We start from the raw sequence: 15,047 nt of genomic DNA, 5'->3' as shown, positions 1-15,047 counted from the left end.
AAATAGATACTCTGTGTAGCTATATAAAGAAAGACTAGACCTTAAAATTACTGAAAGCATTTACATCTTGTTCCTCCAAAGATTTTGGCCTTTGCCAGACAGTCATTCTGAATTATTCTTACCTGCCTTTATTTTATGAAATGAAAGGATGTGCAGTACTACTGCTAGCTAGAACCATTACCCACAACCACATCCCAAACAAGTGAGGGAATGCAGGGTGCAGACTATGTGGCAGGATTAAACTGGAGGCCTGTGAAGCAAGCACAGAATCTCTGTACCAATTTCGTATGTCCCCTCGCTGAGCATACACAGTGCAGAAGGGGAGGCTAACACCATTAAACAGCAGGCAGTTTCCTTCTACTGTCCACTCCCCGGTTTTCAACCCATACATTAGCCAAGGACATCAGTGTACAAGAGGGATTAATTTCTGTAGAGCTGTGTGTCTAAGGGAACAATTGTCCCCATGAACTTCTTAAGATTCTTCCATTATGAGAGCCACGGCATCATTAATTTATCAAGAATTTGAATTTATGCTGTCCTTCTAACCCCAAAGAATGTAAATACACTCAATATGTATTTGCAGTGTAAGACATGCTGTACTGCTATACAGCTATATAATTACGCAGTGCTGCTATCTGCCTGGCAGCTCAGAACAGCAAGCGATTGTGATCCTGTTAAAAGAAATACAGATTTTCATCCTGCAGGAGAACTATAAAGAAAAACAGAACCTAATTATTCAATTAATTGAGCCAACAGACTAGGTTAAGCCTCATATTTTTAGTGAGGCTATCCAAGTTTTAAATAACCAGTGTTGCCAAGTGTTCAGTTTTAAACCTCAGCCACAAAAGAGCACTTCCACAAGCCCCAGGTGCCCCAGTGCAGTGTTGGTTATGGGTCCAGTATATCAGCAGCACTTTTTCCTATACTTAGCTACTCTTTGCCCGTCTTTGATCAAGTATTACCCTAGCTTGCCTGTACTTAATATTTTAACTAACGGGATAACTGCACAAGGTGTTACAGCTGGAGGACAAGGAACCTGAACCATTGTTCTGCTTAGACATGAGAAAGTGATAGTTAATGTTTTAATTTTCTTCTTGCTCTAGTAAATTTGTCCCTAATTCATGTGCAACTTAACCAATATTCTTGTCATATTAAACACTTTTTAAAAACAGGTGTATTAGAGTATTTGGTTTTTTATACTCCTTTAACTACGTCTTACTATAAGGCTACAAACTCTTTAGTACCATTTATGCAGAATGGAATTGTTTAGAAGTACAAAAATCTGGAAGCATTCAGTCTTTCTCCATTTTGAATACTTGACTTCAACTTAAATATGAAAATGTATATGCAAAACATGCAGAAAAAATATTAAATAAAACACAATATTATGTAGTAATATTTGTAACAACTGGTGTTAAACTTGCTTGCAGTTATTGCTGTAGTTAGTGGTAACCAAAATTTCCTTGTATAAGTTTCGTCTTCTATTTGGACTAATTTTCTAGTAGCAAGTTTTAATCTTTGCAAATTAGGTGTAAAACTTACCAGCTAGAAAGTTTGTGTGTGAGTACAGCAGTAAAATGAGCTTTCAGTGGGTGCATTTCCAGTCTTTTCCAGCATATCACATTATGCAGTATTTACTCTCCTGAGGACTACATTTAAGCTCCAAAGACACTTGTGCTGAATTAATTTAGAAGGAAGTTAACACATACCCATATTTTTCCTTCAAAACAGATACCCTATTTGCATATTTTAGCATACAATTTTAAACACCACATTTATTTACAAAGAAATTATTTGTTCTAGTTCCACCTGATTGTTCCTAATTTCAGATGTCCAGATAGGCTCCATCCAAAAATCGCAGATGACAGCTGCTGCTGACAAGGTACTTCATGGCATTATAATGACAGACATGCAAAAGAATGGCCAAATCCTGAATGTTTTCTACAACTTGACTGATAACCAACACTTACCAAATGAAGTGGCTGGGTATCAGGAGATCTGAGCTCTGTTCTTAGTCCCTCCTTTGCATTACTGGACCAATCCCTTCTTGGGTTCTGCATTCCTCAGCTGCAAGATGGATGGAAGTATTTTTACATTTAGCATACATCTTTTATTATTTCTAGCCTCCCAGACGAAAACAAAACTCTGTCCTGATCAAGTCAGTAGAAGTTGCATCTTTAATTCCAATGGAGGCAAGAACAATATGTATGTAAGCAAGGTTTGGCTACCAAGTAACACCCTACAACCCAAGATGCAAATACTTGAGAAAAGTTTTCACTTGGAAGGCAATTAAATCAGGATGCAATAATGATATATATGACAAGAAAAGAGGGTTTGTTATTTAGTGAGATGATCAGGCCATCAAGTCTGGTATCCTGAACCTGTCAGTGACGATACCCAGTATAACAGACAAAAAATAGATTATTTCCATTATTGTCTGAGTAAACTGTGCAAGGTTTGTGCTGCAGCTGCAAGGACATTCCTTTCCCAATACCAATTATAATCAGCAAACAGATTTGTGTGGTTACTATGGAAGAAGCCATTTTCAATAACTAGATACTGTGACCAAAGTCCCAAAGAGCCCAACCTAAATTCCCATGTTAGAATATGCAGATCAATTGATATACTAGTGCAAATTCATTTCTTATTTTTCTTCAGTTGGCACTTAATTTATTTCTTAGTCTCTAGAGATTGGTTTAATCATAAGCATATAATGACAATGCAAGCAGATCAGTTTCTGGGTTAAAATGAGTTAGGAAGCCTTCATACTGAGCACTCAGATTAGAAAATCTAGACTAATTGAATACACCACACACACACACACACAAAAGAAATAAAATTGTCATTCAGTATTTTTGTTTTCCAAAGGAGTTTCATTTTAGTAAGAGTTATGTCTCACAACGAAATAGGAATGCGTATTTTCTCTCATCTAAAACCCGTAAATCTTTGGGAATCTGTTAAGATGTCTAGGGAAAACATCTCATCTTTCCTAGAGAAAATATAAAAATCTTGGGTTTTCTAACTGTGCTGAAAGGAGTTTCTTATTTGTCTGGCTGAAGATGAATAACTAGGTATCTCCCATGCTAAGATTGGTAAATAATAACTTGAACTTTTCTTCTTTACATTAGTTTTCTAGGTGTGCTATGTTAGAGGAATATTTTAATCTGTAAGGAGAACAAGAGAAAGAACAAGGCAGTAAGGTGCTCTTAGGCATGATCTTCAGGTGCATGCTGCGAATGGATTTTCATTAGCAAACTAGTATTGCATCTTGCGCAGACTCAGAAGTGGGGAGGGAAGACATGTTAACAAGAGTTTTACACAGACAAGCAATGCAGAACGAGCCTTAGAAAGCAAGATATACAGAAGTGATGACTGCTTCAAAACCAAACAAAAAGGCAAAACCTAGGAATACACAATTTGCCACATCACAGATCAGAAAATTAATTAACTGGATTAATTACCTCATCTAGAAGACTGCCTCAGGCAATGGTCAGTGCTTGCTGTTTCACAGAAATGAGCTCTATTCTGAGCCAGCAGTTCACTGTAACACCAGGAGGAGGATTCCCTTCTTGACCCCTAATGTGCTCTCTTCATAAAGACCGAGATTTGATTTGTCTGAGTGATCATCTCAGCATGCCTATAAAAAGTTGTTTTATCAGCACTCTTAAAATTAACCCAGCCACTAAAAACATCTAGTCAGTCACTGAACACTGATGCCTGCGACAATGAATTCAACAGGTTTCCTATACCCACATAAATCACAGTAGTTGTTCCAGATTTCTAACTCTAACAATCCTTTTTCCTTAGACAGTTCATTTACCAATTTCACACTGGTATTCGTGGGTATTCATACTTTTGATCACTGAAGTCAGATCCCACTAATTTTCATTTACATCCTAAGCAAAGTCCTATTTTTATTTCATTTTAGTATATTTTGCAATTCCCCATTATCTGAATATTCCATCACGCTTTAAAGCATATTCCATCACACTTTAAAGCATCTTTGTTGCCTTTCTCTGTCTTCTACTTTAGACATCTTGAAGCAAGCCTAGATCGAGGCAGATAAATCAAGCCTGACTTTTTTTGCAGAAGTCATTTATATGTAATCTCAGAATGAAAGAGAAAAAGGTAACTTTTCTAAGCTTTTCACAAAATGTATTTGTAAAACATGCAAATAGAGCCAACTTATCCAGCACTCCCATCTTTTTCCTAGTTATATCATAATATTGTTTCTCTACACAGGCAGCTACTGTATGGCACAATCCATGAAAAGAAAAATTGTATAAGAAAAAATTTTCTGTTTTCTGTTTTTTAGTTAGAGCAAAATTACCCCGCAGAAAACATCGGTGCAGAGCATTAACTTTGGATTCTTTTCTATAGGCCAGGTCTCACTCAAGACTCCAGAGATGTTTAGAGACACAGGATTTACCTATAGCTAACACGCCTGCTAGTAAAAGGAGGTAATAAAATGTAGCATTTGTTGTTGTTAACTTATATAGTGTAGAAACACATCTTAAGTTCTAATTCAGAACTTTGGAGTATTGAAGTTAGAGCACTAAGAAGCCAGCAACTACTCACTATAGTGGGGTCTGCATTTATGTTTTTCCGAATGCTACCAAGTAGGACAGTAGGCAGTATATGGCAAAAGGAGGATGCAGGGGAGACACCTACAAACAGCATCTCCTTTAATAGTGAGAAAAAAAATTCAGAAAATGTCAACCTGTGAATCATCTCTCACCAACATGCATTTCTGGAGCTTACTGTTTTATGACTGTCAGTTCTCAAAAAGGCATTCAATTTATTTCTAAATGAATTGTCCTGTTAACTTGTTACTCAGGACAGCAGCTGTAGTCAGAAAAGCCATGCACGTCATTATCAACTGCATAGCATAAAGCTAGTTTTTTCCTTTTCTACAAAGGACTTATTAGGTAATCCTAGCTATCAGAAGATCAACATAATACATCATCATCTGGATTTGTTGCCAAAACAAAACCAAACAATATGTTCAACTGTAAATTCTGCATTCAGCCATAACTATCAGGGCTATGTATGGATAAAAGATTCCCTTTTTAAACTACTTCCCACTCCTCCCTGCCCCCCCAAAAACAGTGTTCAATAATTAATTTTAAAAAAATCATATTGTATACCTAGAATATTTGTTTCTGCAGATTTTTTTCTAATAATACGTCAGAAAGACTTCCTGGCCACTGCTGATACAGTAATGATTCAGTAATGATTCGTGTTTACTTTCTGAAAAATCCCTAATGATCTTTCTAGTCTGGCTAATGTATTCTACTCCAAAGCCTGCTTCAATTTTCTTAATTCACCATCTTCTGTAGTAAAATGCTTTTTCAGCTATCGTATCCTGAAGAGCTTCTTTGTATTTCAGTGAAGACTTGAATTTATTTCTTTGCAAGGTATTATTTTCTTAATCTTGCTATTAACAATGGGCCTTTGTAATCTGTTATAAATCTGTGATAAAATTTTATATATATGTGGAAAATATCACTGATAGGTATAAATCCATACATTCCATTTCTGATTTTTATGCTGTTTCTCTGTAATTTGTTTTCTGTTCCACTTACGTTGTCTGTATGAAACTGCATTTACTTTTGCCAGGTTTAATTGCTTTTATTTAAATACTTTCATTAGCAGTATTGTGTATTTCCATATCTGGAAGATTCAACTATTACACCTTTAGAGGGCTGTGCTTGGACCCTAGACTGCTCTACATTCATGTAGCCAATCTAGATTAATCAAAACAGAAAACGACTGCACAATCCACTAGTTACTAAAACCTAGTTTGGACATACAGATAAGGCTGCATCATTCGATTTGTCACAGCTGCAGTATTAAAAAATTAGCATTTACAATTATGTAAAATCTGAACACTCAGAAGTCTCAGAAGTGGAATGAGTTGAATGAGACAAAGTGTGACGTAGACATTAAATTGTTGTAACTGTTGAATGATGCGTCTAATTCCATTGTCAGAGGATGTTTCATAGTATTTACTCATTGGGTACCAGCGAGCAGACGTAAGACCAGTGCTGGGATGGCTACCTGACAACAGAACCTGAGTGCAGGAGGAGAAGCGAGGAGGAGGAAAAAAAATATTTTTTTTTTCCCTTAAGAAATGGTTTGGCTGATCCCTATTATAACTCCACCTAAGTTTTTGTTGTACACAGGAATTAGTTGTGTAATGGAAAAAATAAATTCACATTTAAAAAGTGTCTGGTAAAGATTCTCATTTGCCTATCTAAATTTAAATAGTGATCTAAATAGCTGACAGACAACACCTTTTTAATATATAACACTGCTGTATATAATATTTCATACACATAATAGCAGTTGAATGCACCTTATTTTCACAGTAGTTGCATCAAATATATTAGGAACCAAGTGCCTTTGAAGAAGAGCAACAGCTACAATATACTTAACTGAGGAATATGTCAATTTAAATAGTTAAAATTAATTTTTTAATTATTTGAACAACAAAGAGTATGTTGTTGTGGTTTTGGGTACCAGCGAGCAGACGTAAGACCAGTGCTGGGATGGCTACCTGACAACAGAACCTGAGTGCAGGAGGAGAAGCGAGGAGGAGGAAAAAAAATATTTTTTTTTTCCCTTAAGAAATGGTTTGGCTGATCCCTATTATAACTCCACCTAAGTTTTTGTTGTACACAGGAATTAGTTGTGTAATGGAAAAAATAAATTCACATTTAAAAAGTGTCTGGTAAAGATTCTCATTTGCCTATCTAAATTTAAATAGTGATCTAAATAGCTGACAGACAACACCTTTTTAATATATAACACTGCTGTATATAATATTTCATACACATAATAGCAGTTGAATGCACCTTATTTTCACAGTAGTTGCATCAAATATATTAGGAACCAAGTGCCTTTGAAGAAGAGCAACAGCTACAATATACTTAACTGAGGAATATGTCAATTTAAATAGTTAAAATTAATTTTTTAATTATTTGAACAACAAAGAGTATGTTATTGTTGTGGTTTAACCTCAGCCAGCAACTGAGCACCACACAGCCACTCGCTCACTCTCCCCACTCACGCCCTGGTGGGATGGGGGAGAGAATCGGGAGAGTAAAAGTGAGAAAACTTTTACAGAAGTGACCACATAGAAGACAAAATGACGTGTAAAAAAATCGAGTAATTTTTTTAGGACTAAATTTAGTGTACTAACAGTCACTGACAATTTACCCCAGTAATCTAGGGTAATTCATTTAATGAGATAATGAATAATTCTGGGATCATTCATTTAATGAGAAGATCATGCATTCTGTTTGGAGTGGAGTATCTATGTTATATATACCTCAGCATTATTCTTTGATTCAAATGTATCAAAGCAATAGTGAAGATTAGAGTTTCTGCGTCAAAGGCAGAGTGAACATGTAAATATCTGAGGTCACTGATTGAGGTACAAATAGAAAATTACAGACTAGTGAATGCAACAATCTATATAGCATATGTGATACGAGATTGGATACACTTACTAACCTTGTAAGACCTTTTTCTGAAATAGCCATGGTTAGGCAAGCTGGTAAGAGCACTTTTTTTCTCTTATAGGTAGAATAACATGAGCTTTAATGTGATGAGCAAAAAGTCGGTCTAAACTCTGTAACAAAAGTGTATGCTTTATAGTAACTTGTTAAAAAGAGCTATCGGTCTGATTTTCAGTAATGCCGACAACCTCCAGCATTTGTTCAATATCCCTCACTTTTATACGTGATCAAACCCTGTCTTAAGTTTCATGCCCAAGAGCTTTTACTAGCTTATGAAGCCCTGGTTCAGTCCAAAGCAACAACCTCCCTTCCCCGTTTTCCCCTTCTACATTGCTTTTTCTGGGAAATTTGGAAACCCAGTACAACAACTTGCAGCTCACAAAACCCATCACACCTACCTAAACGACTGGACTGTCATGGATCACATCTAGCAGATGTGCCACAAACAATTACTAAATTGACCAAATCAATTAGATGTTGTGAATTATTTATTCAGCTTTAATGATGCCGCATATCCACATTCAAATCCTTCCTTTAAAATACCTAAACTATCTGAAGTAGCATCTCTGTTCATTTCCTGCCAAGTGCTTTTTTTGTTCATATATCAAAACACAACCTTGGTAATCTGACTTCAGAGTAACAAAGAACAGAAAATTACTTAGTTCTTGCTAAAGAGAATTCTTACTGAGGAAAATTACAGAGTAAATATAATAGTAAATTTCTATTAAATACAGCCAGAAATAAAAAAGATTTTACACTGTGACCAGTAAAGTGTCATCTGATTAAAAGGCCTGTCATTCAGCACAAAAGATAAGTAACCATAAGGTGAGATTTTTGGCAAGAAAACCCATGAGCCATTCAGAACTTTTTGGCTAGGTATATGTTTACAGAAACTTCTTAATGCATCTTTTGTCATGAAGTCAGAACATGCTTTGTTTGGAAGGGAGTTTATCTGAGGAGCGTAACATGGTATATAAACCCAGTTCTGCAGCAGCAATGGTATGGAGGGGCAGGCGTTCCAGGTTACATGGTGTGTGTACACTGTACATATTTCTTTACCAAAAATTTGTATTTAACATCTCTGGTATTTGCAAAGAAAGCCGTACCAATGCTCTGTCCCATTTGTAGCCCTCTGGATAGGAGGCATTCTAGGCATTAGAGAAACTTTATGACAGCTTTCAACTAAGCCTGGTTCTGCAAGGACCGATATTCCAGAGAGGACCCATCCCACTTTACTGCCCTGCAGAACAAATATGGGAAGGGGGGGGTTGGGAACTGTGCATCCACCATCCCCCAATAAACCAAAACAAAAACCATAGAACAGTTCAGCAAAGACTGTCTAATTACTTTGCACAGCTTATTAGCACTCCAGCTCTAACCTAGAATATGTAAGTATATACTTGCAACATGCTGCTCTTTCTAAAAGCAGGTTGTTTTTTACGTACGACAGACTCGCATGGGACTGCCTACCAAGCATGTTGGACTATCCTTGTACAGCAATGGTTTGCAGGCACATCGAATGGTATTCTTAGATGCCATATTATTGGATAAATTCTACTTTAGTGAAATACTTGAAAGGAAACCTCTTACATATGGCGGATACGCAGAAAGTACAGTAATTCTAAAGGAAGTCAAAAGTATTGCTTTCCATTATGTATGTGTGTTATGTCGTATTTCAATAGCTATTGGTCATAACAGGATGCGTGACTTGAGCTAGTGTTTATATTAAAAGTATGCTTATGAAGCACTCAATCGGTTTGATACGTGTCTAAGGCTACCAGCAGGAGTTGAGAGCATTTGTGCCTCTCGGGAATTGCTTCAATTTGCATTGCAAAACCCATCAAGTTTTCAGTCAAACTTCTTAGTGCTGTCACATTCAGTCTATTTTTATAAAATAACTGACCTGGATATTTATTTATCCTCTTGAGACGTCTACTGCCATTGAGCTGCCTCTCATCATCAATGATCTTAATCCTAATTCTGTTCATCTGGGCAGAATTCCTCTTTAACTTGTTTCAGCCTGTGTAATTATATTTTATGTATCATCATTAAAGATGCTAGCCTAGGCTATCAATTTTTTTGCCTTTAAATTGGAAAGTAGAGGTCTTACCTAGGATGTGGAAAGGGAACCAGATAGGCAACTTGCCTTTCACTTAGCCTGAAGTGTAGTATTACAATAAACAATTTTGCTGAGTGAGCGGTAAACATGACTGTCAGAGTTTTATAGAAGTTTTACTAAATGGTTATAAAAAAAGAATTAACTAAAAGGACACCTTTGTCTGCATTTGGCTTTAGGGTTCCAAAATGCTCATGGTGACAACAGACTGCAGAAACCATTCAGGAACACTGTAATTTGGAGGTCAAGCGAGTCACAGTAGCAAAACGTAGTGTTAGATTTCAGCGCATCAGTCCTGCTTGCTCGCTTCTTTCAGTGGATTTATTCAGTTCATGTGCTTTAAACATTAAACAGCTCGCTAGTTCAGGCCTTGCAACATATAGTGGGTGGGTGCATTGTCATCACCCTAGAGATAATAGACCAATACCACTGTCACAGGCTCGCATTTGGCATATGAAGGGGAAAAAAAATGAACACAATTAAGTAGGCTAACAACAGGAAATTTTAAGTAAGCACTATGGAAACCCTTCTCCCTGTACACTTCAGAGCAATTCTTTCATTTATATGCTTACTGAAAGGAACCAAAGCTGTGTAGACTGCATCCTCTCTGAGGGATTAAGCCATGGTTCTGCACCCACCTCACATCTCTTAGGAGCTGAGTTGTTCCGTTTCTAACAGGACTTGAGCCTTTACGTTTCTCTTTTTGGGGGGCAGGAAGGGGGGGGAAATCATCCTGCTAAAAGCATATCTGCTCTCTACAACACTCAGTTCACACATATTAGCCACTAGTTAACTTTGGTGTCTCTTTTATGTTCCATACAGCAGCTCCAATGTACTCAGCAGGGTGATTTTCAGTAGCCACTACAGAGTGCTTTGCAGCACATCAAAAAGAGCTTCCTTGGCTTTTTATCTCCCGAGTCACTTGTTTCTGTTAAATAGAGGCCGGATTTCACATGAGGACACCTAAGGAAAAGAGAAGGAGTGGGGGTGGGCTTTTGTGTGGTTTTTTTTGGTTGCTTGCTTGTTTTGTTTTTCCTTAGGAGTGGTTTACACTTTGTTTATGTAGCTGCCTGTATTAAAGTATTTCACATGAATACACATGTGAAATACAAAATAATACACACCTATGTGTGCTCTACATGATTTAGAATAGAGGAAAAACATTGTCTCCACTGTGAACATCCTCCTTCCTCTACCCCGAAATCCTCAATGGGAATAGAAGGCATTTGGGCCCATTCACGTGAAGGAAACCCTTGACCACTGAAACAAATGGGAGTTAGGCAGAAAGAAATTCCAACTCAGCATGGCAGTATTTAAGCCTTAGTGCTGTGGCTCCCTCTACCTAACAGAGCTCTAAGTTAGGTGACTAGGCCCCATACACAGTCCTTGGGGAGAAAAAATAGGCACCAAAGAATGGGATTCACAAAGTGCAACCAACAAACTAGGTGTTTGCCCCAGCCCAGCTGCTGAAGCCAGCTAGACTTGAGCATCCTAGCTCATTCCTCTTCATAAGCATAAAAGCTGTTCTCAAGATGGAGAGCACAGAGTTTGGGCAAGAAGAGTTGCACCAGGGAAACACGTGTTTTAGCTGTCATGCTTTACATAAAAAGGAGAGAATTAATTCTCTTCCTTCACTTATGCTAATAAGTTAGAAATGACAGGAGAGGTCCAAAAGTACCATACCCAGAGTCATATCCCAGGTCCAAAAATCAGGCAAGTAATGGAGCTAACCGGAGTCTCCCATAACTGGTTAGTCTTCTGACAAGACAGAAAGCAGGACAACTTCCTTCTCCTTCTTCCTTAGTGCAAGATCTGAGCTGAGACAAGGACTAACTGATAAATGAAAGATACAGAACTAGTTAACTTAAATGACAGCAACACAAGCACCTCCAGCCTCAGTTGGAAGCACAGGGAAGTTGATCTCAATCTGGGGCTTAGGCAGAGACACTTGTAATAAACTGTAATTCCCAATTCAAACACACTGAGCTGACCCTGGGTGCCATGTGACACTGAATCTATGCAGAGAAAAACCATAATCAACAGTTTTCATTAAGAATAGAAACCGTCTGTTTTGCTAAAAGAAAAACCCAAAATGACACAATTGTTTCTTTTGGCAATGAGAAAATATCCATTACCTTAGAGTTTTATATCTGAAGGACTTAATTCAAAGCTCATTGAATTCATCAATCTCACCACAGTGAGCTTTAGAAGGCCAAAGTAACTTGGGGGTGGTAAGTTTAGGATAAGGGAACAAATAGCATATAATAAAGCTTTGACTAATTTCCCATCCTAGTTTCTTCAAATTTCTTGTATGTCAAGCAGTTTTATTGCTTATAGATAGCTTAGAGTTTATGCTCCTACCAGACACCCAAATTTAACTACTACCATTATGAATATGAATGTCAATAATAGTTGTACAGCAGTAGGAAAATACGTTCACTTAGCATTTCATCATGGAGGTATATTAAAATTCCTACTGTATGCCTGTCTGTCTAGTAAAGTAATCAGTGAAAATTGTAGCTAGACTGCACGTAGGCCTACCAAGGAGGATTTATGGGAGCCTCATGTTTTGCATTTTGTGGATTACTCTAGAAATGGTCTCCCTCTTACCCAAAGCCATATTTAAAACTTAGAGCTTTCAAACCTAATTCTGCATTTCATTAGCCAGTCCCAAATATGTTTTTAGAAGTCACATCTCAGAGAAAGAAGTACTTACTAAGTATTACTGGTAGGAGAGGAGGAGGGGAGACCCCAGTCACCTGTCTGAACGAAGCAGAACCTGTACTGAATGGCACAAGCTACCCTTGCCTGAGGAACAGCCTTCTCTGAATAAGCAAACTCAGCATTTCTAGGGGATTTATGCCAAAGTCCTTGTGATTATAATAGAAATCTATCACAGTTATGACTTTCTAATGCCAGGTATAACACAGACTTGAACAAAACTGATAAGGTGGGTTTTTTTGTATGGGGTTGGGTTGTTGGTTTTGGGGTTTTTTTTTAATAGCAACTATTTTTTCTCCCGTTGTATAAGTAATTTAAATGTGGCAGCTCTTTCCATACTTCAGCTGTACTAAGCTATACTGACTTACACTCCGTTCTTGGATTTGCAGATTAAGCCAGTAATTCTCTACTACACAAGTCCAAGATACTCTAGAGAAAGACAGACTTTCAGACTTACGTGCAAATTACTCTATTCTCTACATCTTGGAAGAAACTTCCCAGACACTAATGTGTACAAGTTATCTATTATCTTTATTAGACAGGAGAGAGGGTGAAAGAACCAATTGAAACCAGAAAGGAAAGAAATGTAATTGAAGTCACCTACATGATGATTTAATTGTAATTTAGGTCTACATAGTTAACTGTGTGATAGCCCCAGTGATTTAAGATTTGCTGCAACTCAACAGTGAAGACAGGCTTTAATATGGCAGTATTAAGCCGAGACTTGAACAGAGAGTCAATACTGAGGATTAGCAACATGAGATTATAAAATACAGTTCATTTCAGAATTCAAAGAATAAACTTTTTTTTGCATTTTATCCTATATACAGGACACCCCTGGCCAAGCCACTGGTCCTCTTTTGCCTTTTTTTGGTGTTTCAGAGGTGCAGCAGAGCCACTAAGCTAGGTAACTAAAGCAAACAGGAAAGCTCTTGGCTCACAGTTAAAAAGCACGTCCAGAAACACAGCTCGATTCTAGAAACCCCATTTGCTGAAACGGTAACCAGGCAATTGAGGCTATTCTAAACTGCATCAGAGATTAAACCAGCCTGTGACAAAGGGAACCTTCACTCCAAATCCAACCTAGTGCTTATCTTGTCTGAAACTGAAGCATTTTTCACAGTAGCAATGCAGTAAGTTCACAATGTTTAATCCAAACACTTCTTTTTTTTCCCATCTTTAAAGGGAGGTCCAATCCAGAACCGAAAATCCAAGCGTTGCCTGGAATTGCAGGAAAACAATGAAAATGAATTTGGATTTCAACTCGTCCTTCAGAAATGCACTGGACAACGCTGGTCCATAACAAATGTCTTGAAAAGCTTGTCATCATAGCAGACTAAATTTTTTACCCATTTCTTTTGCTACTGTGTAGCAAATATTGCATTGTTGCCTGCTGTACTGTATTCCTCTCGCGCCCCACCCCCCTGGTTCCTTCTCTCCTCTTTTTTGTCCCTTTGATTTTATTTTGTGAGTGTGTGGAAATTCGGTTTGTGGGCTGAAAATAAGATGTTTTTATTTCACAATGATGTTTTCATGGCATTTATAGAGATGTTGAATGACAGGTGATGGGTAGGCTATCCTAAAATATTTTACAACTGTAAATAGGAAACAAATGGAGAATATTTATAACTCAAACTTTTATTGAATAAAAAAGTCCAAACACCATTACTGTCTAGCTGTCTCCATGGAAATCAGTTTGGAAGTTAAGTGGTGGTTTCATTGTTTTCATTAACCCAAGCCTGATCTTGGCAAGCAGCTGCTGAGAATCAGTATTCTCTAGACTTGTGGTAAAGAGTCCTACCTGCACACTAGTAGCTACAGTAAGGGAGGGCTTTTCTCCTTTCTCCCTCTAGGGAGACCTGTCTAGATCACTGTAGCTACTAGTGTGCAAATATGGGGGTGGGGGGTGTGGAGGTTTATAATATGCACCCACATATTCTTCCTCACCAGTACTACTAAATAAAATCACAGAGAGAACCCCAGGGCTCAAGTGAGGCAGGGAAGAGAATTAATTAAAGGGGGGGAAAAAAAAAGCTACAAGAGAAAAGCGCAGCTACTGGAAGAAAAATAGAAAAAAAACCCAAACCTGAAATTTCTCAACGGCTTGGGCTCCGTTTCAATGACTGCACTTCCCTTCCAATTGTTTGTAGTTCTTACAACTTCTTTTTGCCTTTTTTTTTTTTTTAAATGCACTGTTCCCTGGCTACCACAGACTTGGATAAAAATGGCTACATCCAAAAGCAGCAGCAAAAAGTATGAATTCACTCTGCCTTTCTCCCTATCTTTAAGGAGGTGTGAATGCAACGCCAAATCACTTAATCTCAGCTAAGACTAGGATGAGGCAAGGAAGAAACAGTCTGATGAGATAAACCAGAACACTAGGATTACTGGCCTCGCTATTTCCAGCTGCTTTTATTTGTATGCAAATTCCCTCTCTTTTATTACTCTATTTGTTCTTTTTATTCTGTTGTTTGTTACCTTAAGTAACAGTCATAACCTATTTTGGAGCTGGTTATATGCCAAACTGTCTTTTACAGACTGGCTTCACAGTCAGGACCAGCTAGCAGTATTGTTCCTCATGACTGTTTAATAAGTCATGTGGCACGTTAATTATATGTGTTCAACCTTCTGCTATATATAGTTACCATACACCTGCTTCTCAGAGAAGAAAATGCTGAGCCAACAAC

The 15,047-nt window shown here is 37.6% G+C and overlaps 1 protein-coding gene across 1 annotated transcript in view; it reads left to right on the top strand.

The window, feature by feature from the left end:
* GALNT18 (polypeptide N-acetylgalactosaminyltransferase 18) overlaps positions 1-14,023 on the top strand; it is a 255,452-nt gene extending 241,429 nt beyond the window's left edge. The window contains exon 12 of the mRNA XM_009288827.2: positions 13,546-14,023. Coding sequence (XP_009287102.1) covers positions 13,546-13,692 — 147 coding nt within the window. The 3' untranslated portion in view covers positions 13,693-14,023. The remainder of the gene's footprint in view (positions 1-13,545) is intronic.
* Positions 14,024-15,047: the final 1,024 nt, after the last annotated feature.

The sequence above is a fragment of the Aptenodytes forsteri genome, unplaced genomic scaffold (assembly GCF_000699145.1).
Source record: "Aptenodytes forsteri isolate BGI_AS27 unplaced genomic scaffold, ASM69914v1 Scaffold8, whole genome shotgun sequence".
In the NCBI taxonomy this organism is placed as follows: domain Eukaryota; kingdom Metazoa; phylum Chordata; class Aves; order Sphenisciformes; family Spheniscidae; genus Aptenodytes; species Aptenodytes forsteri.
The sequence above is the reverse complement of the archived record's forward strand: the minus strand, read 5'-3'. Positions and strand labels throughout refer to the sequence as shown.